Here is a 14,827-nt window from a genome sequence, read left to right as displayed (position 1 = left end):
GATGTAAGTGACAGGCGTGACAAAATCACTGTGATTTGTCACTGTGATTTTTTTGTAACTAGAACGATAGTCACGATGATAGAAATGTAACGCTTTTCCCCATGTCTGAAAAAGAACCATGTGTATTATTATATTTATGCAATTAACGTATTGTATATACTTGTCCAATCTGAAAGTATACGTACAGGAAGAGCGTGAGCAGCCCGATGAGCAGTATGGCGAGAAGGGCTTTTATGCAAGAGTCGTATTTGCGGTCGAAGGGTCTTCGTCGTCGCCCCGCACGGCACCAGTAGCAGCAGCACCAGAACAATCTGCACAACGCAAAATACATTAGACAATCCGTTCGTGAGTATCATCATCGTCCCTCTATCAGCCATTGCCAAGCTGAGTATAGCTTTCGAAACATTTCAAAGTAACAGTTGTCTTATTATTTGATTGATAACAAATAAGTAAGAAGTTATAAAAGTTTTAAAAGTGAAACAAAATGTATACAAAACAAAATAAACAAAATGTATATGTAATGATAGCTGTAAAGGTACTAACTGGGTGATAAATCTTTCATAGATTTCTCATAAATGGCGCTAAGACTAAAAAAATCGTTGAAAAACCCAATAACAAAGACACAACGCAAGCACATAGAAAAATTCGTGAGGTCCGCTGGTTCGTTCCGTGGCTTAGTTGGTATAGCGTCTGCCACGGTAAGCTAGACGACATCGGTTCGAATCCGGCCGGATCGAAGGATTTTTTTCTGAGTGTTCGATCTTTGTATTAATAATTATAACAAACTAATGGAGTAATTTCACAAAAAATAATTGAATATCAATTCAATAAAAAAATAAAATATAGTGAATAGCGACATCTCTCACCAGGACTGGTAGCTGTAAAGGTACAAACTGGGTGATAAATCTTTCATAGATTTCTTATAGATGGCGCTACGACTAAAAAATCGTTGAAAAACCAAATACAAAGACACGACGCAAGCACATAGAAAAATTCGTGAGGTCCGCTGGTTCGTTACACGTAATACAATTGCAATTAATAAATAGCATCACACATTAATATCATCAAACGTTTAGAGTAATTGCTCAACAAGTCGTCGTTCCACTAGTGTGTTCTTCACAATCCGTTTATACATTCAAAAATAAACTCAGAGAGCACATTTTAATACTGCAAAATAAGACAAGAAAAATTTTATTTGTACAAAGCACAGAGAAAGATAAAATACACGAAGACAGAGTGAACTATTTAAAAACGCTGTAGGCATATGGCAATTTAATTTTTTTATACTATTTATGTAATTTATTTTATGTTGTACTGAACTACTAATTCGCGCCCACATTTTCTTTTTTAATTTTATTTGTTATTTTATTTTTAAATCGGCCATTTCGAAAAGGGTCCACTGAAAACCAGTGCTGTGGCTCCGCTATTTTCTTTCTTCTTTCGTCGTACGTCTACGTATTTTACAAATGAAGATAAATTAATTGAAAGAACGTGTATTAATAGGTACAGGCGTTGCTTTGCGGAAATCCATGTTAATAAAAATTAAAGTTAATTAATTGGGAAGTCTGCTAACCTAGTGAAGGTTGAATCGTGCAAAATAGCTACGCTTATGTTTTTTTTCGCAATTTTTGCAAGAATAAATAATACTTCGGCCGAGTGTCGAACAATCCACAACTCCAGGGGTTATGCCTCGTAGAGAGGTGACACAAAGGTCGAGTATATTTTTGGTGGTGGTGTTTGTGAGTGTAGTTGCGCTTGTGTTATTTAATTTATTCGCAGGGAGGGTTTGAAAAGTAACTGCAAAACTAAAAAAATAAAATAAACAACACAAGCGTACCTACATTGGGTTCGCGGGATAGTGAAGTAATTTACGTCCATTAAAACGAGTTTGACATAAGCTATAGCTCAAGTTGATCTGCAAAATTTATACTCAGATTTTCTATTACAGACTAATACCACGAAGAATTACAGATTAATGTCACTTTATCAAAAAATATTTTTTACTATTTATTTACTACTACTAAATTTTTTAATATATTTGAAATTACATACATGTTTTTTAATTAATACCCGCAAAAGTATGGAAAGATACAATTTACCTCGATAACCCACTGCGTGAGTCACTGAAGGCGCTCTTTTAAGACAAGATTATTTTTCAATTTAAAGTTGCCTAGTAGAAATTGCTACATAGCAATACGGCGCCTATTGCATATTAACTTACAATTTTTTTAAAGTAAATTACTGTTTTGTGTTGTCTCTGTAATGTTGTGTGCAATAATGAATACTTCGTTCATTCGTTCAATTTCGTCAAGTAACCCCTCACTAAACGTCAGCAAAAATCGGGTTGACGCTTGTTATGCCTGTTAGTCAGAAAACCGTTAGTTATGCAATACGCAACGGGAAGTGAGCGTGCCTACAGCTCCGTATATCTGGAAAATAGAGATAGTACCGTAACCGGATAAAATCTGTAACAACCCTATACGTTAGCTGATCGGGGTCAAAATCGAACTAACGACGCTTCCTGTGCACGCACAGGTTATAGTGCCCTTCTCGTGTACCTTAAGGGTCGGTAGGGAGGGTCACTACAATGAAAACTGATATGATATTATATGGGGTTATTAGTAAGACAGAGGTGACAATATTATCTATGAAGTCCAGTTAAACATAATCGTACTATCGTTCCACAAAGCTTAATTTACATCCAGTCATCCGTGATGGAATAAAGCAATCTATTCCTTTTTTCGTAAGATGTGCAACCCAGAGCACATTGCGCCAACGTCACGCCCTAGTGTACTCTTTTTTTGTATGGTGTTCAAGCCGGTAAACTGCGTGGTTACTCCCGCTTATGGGCATTTAGAAGTTATTTGCAATGAAATGCGTTGTTGGCCGTGGGCAGTGCCGGTTTTACATTATGGTGCAGAGTGTGTGCGGCGTACACGGGCGCAGGGTCTTATGGTTGCAGTGCATTTGGCTGTTTGTTTTTGCGTAGGTATTTGATATATTTGGCAAACAATCGCCATATGTAGATAGCATGTATGACAAAGTATTTGCCAAAAGAGCCACATTGGCAAATACGCAAGTAAAGCTTTTTTTCATATAATGTCAAGTGACGAGTTGGCAGTACTTCCCTAAACGAACTCTATCACAAGAAGCTCTACTGCTTCTAAAACGTCCACACTTCATTATTTTAACTCATTATTTAGCTTCATGTGTAGACGGTCTTATTTGGCAGTGTCGTTTGTACGTCAAATATTTTTTCAAGTACATCAAACACTCAGTAGCGATTACAAGTAGCCACGTGAATAACCGCCATCAGCGGGCACCGAGCGCCGCTCGCGACGTAAACGAAGTAAACGACCTATTGCTTTCCAATATCATTTATAATTAATTGCACATTGGCACCGGAATTTCCGATCTCTGGGGAAAATATAAATATGTATTCCATTTTGATTGCATACCTGAAGGCGCCAGCATGTTAATTGTACCCGGGCGCTACGTGGGCTAAAGCCGTACTCGTGGGATATTGTGGGTGTTCACACGTACACGTTAGTTTGTTCGTAAATATAATCTAATCATATTCAGTTAATTTTAGGAAAATTAGAGAGCAAATAGAATTAGTTTTGTTAACACTACTAACGTGACGTTCACTAACGGGAATTTCCCGAATCGCGCTGTTAATATTTTCCTTGACTCATATAGGTACATAGCTCAAAGGGTTTAGTAGTTTTTGTACTCAATTTGAAGAAAAGAGCCAGTGAACATCAGTGGAAGATTTTTTAGGACCTAAGTGTCCAATGGAATTTCGCTGTTTCCGATTATTTCATCGTGTGCCCGCACTGGCTGTTCGCCATTATTATTTTCAAGAGAGTCACCACATTTAGAAAGAAGAACAATAATAAAAAACGACAAAACAAAAAATAAAATAACAAAATAAAACAACGAAGCATACATATACCACATTTTAAATAATCAACACAATTTGAATAAATGTCATATGTGCGACTGTAGCGTATGTAAAAGGATCCACTCGGCTAATGTCACGTCCGAGAAAAGGCTGTAACGCTGGTTTTCAGTGGACCCTAACACGAAATCGGCTTAAGCCGGTTAGAAAAATCTTTATATACATGAAATGACCACCGAACCACCAACGGGAAACGAACAACATTATTTTTCGCTCTTATTACAGATGTCATCACTTTACTGCCGCGGAACGGAATGGTAGCGTATTTTGTAACGAAATTGTACATAGCATAATGGACGTTATGTTAACTGTGTAACGTACAAACTAAATACGATGCGGTCGCTGCGAGAATTCTCTACACAATTGACATAAAGTTACAAAACAATACAATATACGAGTACCGACAATTTGTTTGTATAAGTACATAATGTTTGGGCAGACCATCGAGTACATACGATGGGTCAGACTAGAGATGGGTCATGGATAAATATTATTGGGATAAATACTCAGGATAAATATCCATTTTTACTCGATATTTATCCAAAAACGTAGATAAATATTTTTAATTCTGGTTTATTATTTATATTTAGTAAAACAAAGTTAATTTTTAAAACACTGGTGTAACTACACAATTATAAATTGTGTGTTTATAAAAAGTGTTTTAATTAATAATTTTTGTGTGTGAAATGTGAAAGAGAATCCTTAGGCTATTTCAAATCCAAACACGACTTTATTTAGCACGCAGTAGACCCCAAGACTATAAAGTTGGGTCGCACTTTATTAACGCAGGATAGGTCAGCTCAAAGGTCACAGTTAATTTGAAAACCTTCACTTCAATCGAATTTTTTATACCACTCGACTCGAAAAACGTAGGTAGAACAATATGGTTACATAAAAGTAAACATAAAAGGCAAAAAGAGGAATTATTGAATAAAAAATAAATTCTAATGAATTTTATTATAAAAAACACAAAAAAGATAATTATCCATGTTTTAGGATAAATACTCAGTAAAAATGGATATTTATCCTTTAACGGATATGTATCGGGTAAAAACCCATCTCTAGGCCAGACACAGTGAAACTGTACTTGTTTTGCTTCATGTCAGCTTCTATACAACCTGTCTTCACAAATTAATGAATTATGAATTACTAACCCGGCCAGAGGCAGTATGGCGGCAAGCAAAGCGGCGACCACGACGATGGCGACGGGGCCCGCATAGTGCGCCAGGAGTGTCCTCCAGTCGTCGCGCAACGATCCATTGAGCTCCACGAACCCGTCTGACACCACTATCAGACCTGCACACCACACAAAAATAAACGTTATACAATAATATACAAAGATCAAACTCATACTTATTATTTACATTTATGAATTCATTGATAAAACTTATTATTTTGATAAGAGCTCAAAATGTGAAGTGCGGGAGCGAAATTTTGATGAAATGAAGGAAAAATTTGCTTAACGACAACTACGACAATGAGTCAGAAAGTTTTTATTATATTACATATTTTTCTGTTATGTATGTGTGTCTGTAGATAAAAATATACGTTTTATCTATCTATCAGAAGGACGAAATAAAACCCACAATAGTAGACAAAAGGGCGACAATATTTTTAAATTATTTTTTAATAAGTAAATATAATTTGAAATGAAACGAACAGAGGGTCTACTCCCGTCCTCCTCACCTATATTTTTTTTAAACAAAACATTTTAATGGTAAAGTCATGACATGAGTCAGTCAATATATCTAATATTAACACAAATCCACCCTAAACGTTGGTCCAAAACGATGGTTTATGTAAAATTTGTCCAAAATTAAACTTTCATGATCGTAAAAACATCCACCTTCCCATTTTTGGCGACTATGGCCGTCTTCTGTTCTGTTTTAAAAGTTTTATACAACGAAATCCCGAAAGCGGTTGAATGACAAATGAGCATGTTTTGAATCCACGCCGTATAATCTACATAAATAAAAAACCAAGTTCTCCGATATGTGGGTATACAGTTCGAGACGCGAGGAGCGATCCATTTGATAAGCATGACGTCACCGCAACGCGCCGCGGCCGCGTCAACCGGTCCACAATTTTAGCGTAACACTCACCGGCTCGTTGGTCTAGGGGTATGATTTTCGCTTAGGGTGCGAGAGGTCCCGGGTTCAAATCCCGGACGAGCCCAATTCGTTTTTTGTTTTTTTTTTGTTTTTGTAAAATCTCGTATTGTATTTTTTGTTATTCACAATTGTTTTTACAATATAGTACAATGAAAATAGAGTTCACGGTTATAAAACTAACAACTTCCTATAAATGCACGATCGTGCGCAAGCGTGATTTGCCTAAAATTACAAGTTTATGTCATAACACAGGCTGTGGTGAGCATCGACCGTGAAGATGGCTCCTTTCCGTGGTTGAAGTGGTGCCTCAAGAGGAACAAGCAAGAGAACTTCGGCGACCCTTTTTTTACTTATATTTCATTTCCCTAAACGTACAGTGAATAAATAATTATAAATCCAAAAACTACAATTCTCATGTACAAATAAAATGTCCGAATTTATAATGCTCTACCAAAAGACATTCAAACGTTACCAAATGATTTGTTCAGAAACAGACTTAGTGAATGGCTTAGAGACAAAAATTATTACAAAGTGACTGATTTTTTAGATAAATGTTGACATTAAATTAGTGCTAAATGTATATACATGTACAATGTAATAATCATGTATAAATATTTTATAGTTTGACATAGAAGGTTATTATTTTGTTGTTTTTAATTAACTGATTATTCTTTGTTTCTTATTGGATGTCGACATGAAATTATAAGGTATATTTATGTTTAATGTAATCATGATGTATGATATTTAATAATTTGACATTGATAGTTTATTATTCTGTTGTTATTAATTAATTAATTGATTATTATTATTAATATTCCTTGTACACGTCCGATGACAATGCTATAATTAAACTAAATTTAAGCAACATTTTGCATGCCTAGTCAGGTAAAACATGTGTTCTGTAATAATTGTTCCATCTTTCACACCATGTTTTAAGCAAATAAAATTTCATTTCATTTCATTTCAATTATTCAACTTACAAGAACTGACGTCACAAAAACATACATTCCGTCGAAAAAGGAAATTATAACGCCTGAATTAAGGAATCAACTTAAAAATGACCAATGCCATCCTAGCGGTATAACCGGTATACGTAATGTCCAAAGGACATTCCATATTCACTCACAAAATGAGACGTTAAAATGTTAATTGGCGGATGATTATGCAATATGTATTAAGTTTGAAAGCAACAAAGGCAAATCGTAAACACGGAATTGCAAGCCCTACATTTTAAAATCAGATCAAGGTTGACTTTAGATCAGCAATAAATGTGGCATTGTAAAACGCAGATCAGCAGTTCGCACGGTACAATATTGTTCAAGTATTCACGCCAAATGCCATAATGCAAATACGGGAAGATTTACGCAACGTTCTCGTGTGCCAAAATAATCTTAAAACACCGCAAAATTGCGTTAAACAAAAGTGAGTATTACAGAAAGACATATAACAAACACAAAAATGTATTTCACGTAGGTTTCTAAATCGTGTATATTGATTATTTCCACTTATCGTCGTCTTAGGGTCGTGTTCCAGAACTCTACTCATTGCTCAAGTCATGACATGAGTATGATTTAAAGCACTAGAAATCATACTCAAGTCCTTGCCATTAGGGTCGTATTTCCAGTGCTTGAAATCATATTCAAGTCTGCTCAAATCCTGACTTGAGCATTGAGTAGAGTTCTAGAATACGACCCTTAGAGTAAATACCTCGCATGTGAATTCTATGTAATTTTTCAGGACGAAGATGAAAATGTGGTGTAAAATGTAGTAAACGCAATAATGTTTGTAGTTAGCATTTTAATTAGTTAAATTATGCCTCTTTCGTATACTATATTACTTTAATAATATATTTGAGCAGTCAAACATCAAAAACAGTAAAACAACGAGCAGTCAAATCAGTAAAAACTAACTATGTGAAAACGTGGAAAGGCATAGTTTCCCAAAGGGATCCCTGTCGCTCCCCAGTGCTAACGCATTTGAAAAAAGAACCTGAATTATCTATATAAACTACACTACATACATAAACTACACTACATATATCATACGGAAAAAAATTATACATATAATTCTTTTTTTTTTTTGTTAAGTTAATATAAAAAATACGGGTTTCATTAATTTTTTTGTGGTGGCGGGCGTTAAAATTTTTTTATCTTGCCTAAGTGTGTGGTGAGCCAAAAAGAAGTTTGGGAACCTATGCTCTAAGGCGACGTTATGTCCATAAGGACCTGTAAAGAGCCCGAAACTTTGGTTTGTTTGTAAAAAAAATATAAATATAAAATTTAGATCCGAAAAATTTTGCATATTCCGGAATATGTAAAAATGTTACATATTCCGACGTCTAGCATTCGCGCAAACCTAAGCACTAGATACGTAATAGCAATTTTTTATACAAAAATTTCATAGTAAACATTGATCAGCTACAGGAGTTCCTCAAGGTTGTATACTATGACTTAGCTTCATCTTTGTTTACGTAACATAAAAAATCTTCCACAAGGCATTGAATTCGAAGTCCAAATAAAATTCTGTTAAAGAAACCCTTTTGTGTATAATATTGTTGTTCTTTTGTACCCATCTCAAACACTTGCTTCACTTGTGACCGTGTTTCCGTTCTTTGTCGTGGTCTTCATTGTTGTAGGTCACGTACTTACGTGGATGCTTGCGGCCCTGTTTTAGCTACTGTACGTTCGTGTATGTGAAACAAGTTTTTTATGGATTGATTTCTGCTAATTACAAAACATATTTGCATGTAACGACATTCTCACCTTTTGGGTACGGATACAGAAACTCCAGAGTGCATAAAGTTTAATATTGTGTTTACGAAATGTTTAATATCGAAAATTGGCAGTTTATGTATATTTTGGTACGTGGAGTGCGTATGCCTTGTTGCGTTTCGTATCGGATGTTACGTACTTATCTCAGGCAGCAGACCGCGACGGCGCGTGCGCACACACGGCCAAGGCCCCATGCGATCGACCCGGCTGGCGGTGCCTTTGTTGCTTATGTGCTACCGAATGTATTCTCAACGGGATCACAGAAAAGGTCATAATATAATACATTCTATTACCTAGAAGTACGTAAATATAACGGCGGCATATTTCAACGCCAGTATTAACAGGATCAGTAAATTCTATAAAAAATATTTGGCTATCTAAGTCGGATGTCTCAGTTTGGCTCTGATTTCTGACGTAACAGGTTGTTTGTGATAAACTTAAAAGTGTTTTTGAGTGTTATTTATGATATTATTTATTTACCTTTACCACTTTATAAGTAATAATAATGTGTCAGATAACAATACAAATTAACTGGTCTCAAATTGTAGTTCACTGTACTACGAGTACCGGAGCAAGTGAATTCATTCCGGGACACTACCCAGAAATATAATTTTGATAAATTCTTTCCCTAAATTGGTACTACCCGGGAATCGAACCAGAGACCTCCTTTTCCTGCGCTCACAATGCAAACCAAGGGCCAACGATATAGTGTTTTATTCACATGAAAGTCATAAACTAATGTCGTTGTCGTCGAATCTAGAAACTTCTCTCTTGAAAAATTGTCATCTTACAGTTGTGGGCTTATTATACCAAGGTTGCGAGTTATATTCACAATTTGCTTTAGAATGTTGCGTTCCATCTCGTTTTATTATTGTCAAAAATGTTCACTACGTCATTAATGCCGTAAATAACAACATCTGCCCCACGGGTCCCTATTACTTTGCCAAATGGCATTAGCGTCGCTTAGGTTATAAACACAATACGAGGCAGACCCATTCTGCTGTGCAATTGATTTGTTACGTGAGGAGAAAACACAACAGTATTCAAATAAAGAAACAATCACTATTTAAGATCTTGTAAAACTGCCTTGCGCTTTATAAAGGAATGCACGTCCCACTGCTGGGCATGGATCTCCAAGGGTTTAAGCCATAGGTTCCCAAACTTTTAGGCTCACCGCCCACTTAGGCAAGATAAAAAAATTTAAACGCTTACCACCACAAAAAATAACGGAATACGGGTATTTTTTATACTAACTTAACACAAAATCATTACAACAAACTAATGGAGTAATTTCACAAAAAATAATTGAATATCAATTGAATAAAAATTTTAATACAGTGAATGTAAAGGTATCTATCTCACTGGGTGACGAAATACTTTCATAGATTTCTCATAGATGGCGCTACGGCTAAAAGTAGTTGAATACAAAGATACGACAACAAGCACATAGAGAAATTCGTGAGGTCCGCTGACTCGTGCCGTGGCTTAGTTGGCATAGCATCTGACACAGTTTGCTAGAAGACGTCGGTTCGAATCCGGCCGGGTAAAAGGAATTTTTTCTAAGTTTTCGTATATTCATTTTAGTCTATTAATAATTATTGTACCACAAAAAATCACAAGAAAAAAATCATATATATATGTAGTGTAGTTTATATAGACAATTCAGGTTCTTGGACAGCATCAAGGCCCCTCAATTGCTTCCAAGGCCCCTACCGCCCTAGGACTCTTCAGGGACCACTTTGGGAAACCATGGTTTAGATCATAGTTACCCAAATTGGCCTAACGTGGCTTGGGGACTTCACACATTTTCCAAAGCTTGTGGATCCACAATACAGGGCCCTAATTCTGCTAAAAGTTAAGGGTAGTTGCGTGTCAGTGACTAGCCACCGAGTTACTACTGAACTGTCATTGCAATTTTTTGGTATTCTGTCGTCAATGACGTAATTTACTAAATTATTTGACATAAAAAAATACATCTAACTTGTAGACTAAATTGCTGCTTAAACGAGATAAATATTAATTTTTTGGCAAAGACCTACACTAACCGAGAAAAGAGCTGATGATATTTAATTAGCTGAGTGAATTGAACAGATGCTTATCAAACGTAGCTAAGAATCATATCGATTAAATCAGCCTTTTAAATAGCATCCTGACTCGTGGTCCGCACAAGCCTGGCTTACCTCAGGCACGCTTGTTAATACGCTTACAACTCAATACAAATCGGTTGCCCCAGAGCAAAACCTAGTAAGGAATGGTTTTTGGAAATATTATTTTAGCGAAATAATACTCCCATAGTGATTATTTGCCAAATTGCGGTGACAGCCGCTTCAAAAATCTACTACTTACCACAGATTTCAAAATCTTAAAACCTAGTAAGGCACACCTAGTGTGCTTCGCGAGCAGTCAATAATTTAGTAAGTCATTTTGACCAATTCAAAGCATAGCAAGTATTTGAGACTTACTAGATTTTAAAGTAGTTAAAGCGCCTTACTAGGTATTTGAATTGGCAAATGGTGCGCGGGAGTGTGTGCAATATGCAATGTGCAATGCAATAACTAAACTAAATAAGAAATGCTCATGCTGTGTTTTAATTCTTAATGCTACAGTAATTTTACTTATGTACATAAATATTCAAAGTTAGTAAAAAATATATAACATATAAGTTGTAATAATTTTTGTGACAACACTACATTCGTTGATAACCCTCCCTATTAGGTACAATTACTTTTAGACATTAAAATTGTTCTAGTGCTATTTCGATTTGTATTTTCGGGCTCTCCTGTCAAATTTCGTCTAAATCACTTACTAGGTTTTGCTCTGGGGCAGTCGAAACACACACAGAGACACACTAATATGGTGAGGCAATCGCAAGCCGTTAAGGTTTTTAGTCTGGTCACGAGGCAGTGATTTATTGGCCAACAGCAACACGTTGTTTGCTGCGCTACTACACTGCCGCCGTCATCGGTCTTCGTAATCTGATTTGCATAGTTCGCTGCCTATGATACTGTTATAAGTGACTGCCGGTCCACAGTTACACAAGAACGTTAACCTCAGTTTCGCTGGCTGCTCCTCGTGAGACACCGCCACGACAGTGGCGTTGCAAACAGCAATCTTCACGCTCGATGGTCACCACGGCCTCTTTAATGTCATATTTTGTAATTTTAAACGAATTACGTACAGAGATGTTTTTGTAGGAAGCTTCGTGTCGAGAATTCGTGTTTCCGCTGTGTCGCGACGTAATAAAAACATACAGTTAAAACTTTAATTTTTCCAAGACGGACGTACAGCAAAAAAGTTGTTAACACAAAAACAAAGGTTCGTACCATAGCTCAGTTGACAGAGCGTCAAGCACGGTATGCTGAAGGCGCTGGTTCGAATCCAACCGGATCGAACGAATTTTTCTTTTTAAGTGTTAATAACAAATACAGTTACAATTTACATTGTACGATACCAAAGAAAACCATTATATATATTTGAAAATAATTTAGGCGTCTCCGGGATTTGAACCCGGAATCTAAGCGAGAATCAAACACTTACGAATAAGGTCAAACGTTAGGAATAAAATTAAAATCGTGGACCGGATGACGCCGGCGCGGCGTATTGCGGAGACTTTAGTAGCAGTAGAGCAAGGAGCTCTACTGCTACTAAAGTCTCCGAAGAAAGAGTTCCTTACCCATTTCTGCCAAGCAGTAATGTCAGCATTACTGTGTTCCGATTTTGAAGGGTGAGGGTGCTGGTGAAATTCTGTAATTTGTGCCTGTGCACGTGGGACTAATCAACTTATGTGTCAGGGCGACGGGCGCAGTGGCAGTGCCCATCAGAACTTTGCGATTAAAAGCTGTGAGTGGCACTGCAACTGCTTTGGACAGGCGTGTAGCTTACCATCAGGCGCACGACTTGTTCGTCGCGTCACGTGATATTTATAAAATAAAAAACTACGTGGTATTAACGTGGTGGAAAACGTGTTACATACACTCAATGTAAGTACACACAGTAGGAATCTTTACATAATACGTATATAGCAGTAATAGCTTTTTTGAGAATTCGACTAAGGAAGTACTGCTATCATACCTATTCCTGCCGCCAAGCAATAATCAGAAAATTATTACGTTCCGCTTTTGAAGGGTTAATGGTACTAATGAAAGTAAAGGTAGATGGGATTTGGCAAATTAATGTCTCAGGGCGACAGACGCAGTGGCAGTGCACCTCAGGTCTTTGCGTGACACTTTAACTTACCAACAGACAGGCATAGGAATTTTTCGTCTCGTCAGTTTATACATATCTTACACAAGTTTCAAACCCGTTAAACATTTTTAGAGTACAAGACAAATGTGCCTTCCCTACTCGTAACGCCAAAATAAAGTATACGTGACATGAGCAACGGCGATAATGGTCTTCGGGAGTTTAGCATACCTACAGGCACCTGAGTCATCCGCGATAACTGAAAGGCCAGTGATGCGTTATCGGCGAGTTCAAGGCGTTTTTAAATTTAATGCGTCTTCTATATAATAACTACAACAAAGCAAAAGCTAAGATAACATTATGCATATATGGCATGGTTGATGAAGCATTAAGGTTAAAGGACGTCTGGTAATTAAGCAGCTGTGTGAAATTGCGTAATAACAACACGTGATTTTCGGAATGAGCAGTACCTGTCCGATTTTTTTTTTAATTTTTATATTATTGCACTAAGAGACGGGACGAACAAGTTGTGCACCTGGTGGTAAGCAACACGCCAGCCCATATTGTTTGCAGTGCCACTCAAGAGCTTTGCATCACCCTGAGGTGTACCTTGACAAATCTCATCTACTGATAATTTCACCAGCACCCTTATCCTTCAAAGCACAGTAATGCTGACATTACTGCTAGGTGGCAGAAATAGGTAAAGTGGTAGTACTTCCCAGGACGAAATCTTTTACAAGGAGCTCCACTGCTGCTGATGAGTCAGAATAGAAAAATAATGGATTAAATCAATAAAAATAACACTACAACACAAATATAGTTTGTAACTACAACACATAAATAATATTTTACAACTATGCACACAAAACTTAAAACAAATGGAAAACACAACATGCCTCATTATATGTAGTTTATTACAGTTTATAGTTGTTATGCTTTACTAAGTAAGAGAAAATAAGGTATTATTTTTAGACGGCGTTAATTATACGCTTACAAGTAAATCCGTTTAATCCTTCTAAACTTAACTCAAAGCTCTTTTTTAATCCGGTTGCTAACGCCCGAGTAAAAATTTGAACAGCGAATTCTACAGCCGTCCGTACCGGTTGTAAAAACTGCTCGACAGAAATATTTAACGTGGTCGTTAACAACATTGAAGAGGTTACAGGTCAAGTAGTGATTATTTCCAGAGTTATTACGCTCAAGGCAGCGAGAGGGCGCGACACTTCGGACAAGTTTTCCGCCTTTGGACTCCTCTCAAGATGGAAACTCTTCAGTGTTTTCAGGATCTCAACCGGACCAGCAGGTCGATTTAGAACCTTACGATATCTCTGTTGTCGACCGATTCGAATTATTAATTTTTATTCATTTTTATCCACAATAACCGAATCGAATGTCAAACTGTCGTATTCGAAACCGAACTGAAATGACGTCACACCCGTACGATTATTCGAACTTCTCGACCGGCAAACGTTATTCAGAACACAGTTATCGAATGAAAGTTACTGAACGTCCTATTGTTTACAAAGCAAAAATGTAATATAGAAATCTCTTATTCTTTTGAATAAAGTCTGGATTTTGTTTAATTTTATTAATTTATTTTGATGCAAGACTAATGCATTTCTATATTTTAGGCATTTCAAATCTTAAAAATGTGCACAAAAGGGTTTTTTTTTCACTTTTCTTATAATCTATTTCACCGCGTAACTCCGTAAACGCTGTTGGATAACGATATCGCATCCGAATCGAACGATTAACTCGAATGTTCTGAATAGCTCGGAAAGCGCCCTTCGATTCGAGAACGA

General features: G+C 36.6%; 1 protein-coding gene and 1 non-coding gene across 2 annotated transcripts in view; one reads left to right on the top strand and one right to left on the bottom strand.

The window, feature by feature from the left end:
• Positions 1-14,827, bottom strand: part of LOC113233926 (prominin-like protein) — a 132,791-nt gene that overhangs the window by 32,010 nt on the left and 85,954 nt on the right. Inside the window, exons 2-3 of the mRNA XM_026469161.1 lie at positions 5,116-5,257; positions 161-311 (exon numbers count right to left, since the gene is read on the bottom strand). Of these exons, the coding sequence (XP_026324946.1) occupies positions 161-311; positions 5,116-5,257 (293 nt within the window). The remainder of the gene's footprint in view (positions 1-160; positions 312-5,115; positions 5,258-14,827) is intronic.
• Trnap-agg lies at positions 6,065-6,136 on the top strand. The gene has a single exon. It is a non-coding gene; the product is annotated as a tRNA-Pro (tRNA).

Source organism: Hyposmocoma kahamanoa, unplaced genomic scaffold, assembly GCF_003589595.1.
Source record: "Hyposmocoma kahamanoa isolate Upper Pololo Valley unplaced genomic scaffold, ASM358959v1 80, whole genome shotgun sequence".
Lineage (NCBI taxonomy): Eukaryota > Metazoa > Arthropoda > Insecta > Lepidoptera > Cosmopterigidae > Hyposmocoma > Hyposmocoma kahamanoa.
Note: the sequence above shows the minus strand (reverse complement) of the source record. Positions and strands in the feature narration are given on the sequence as shown.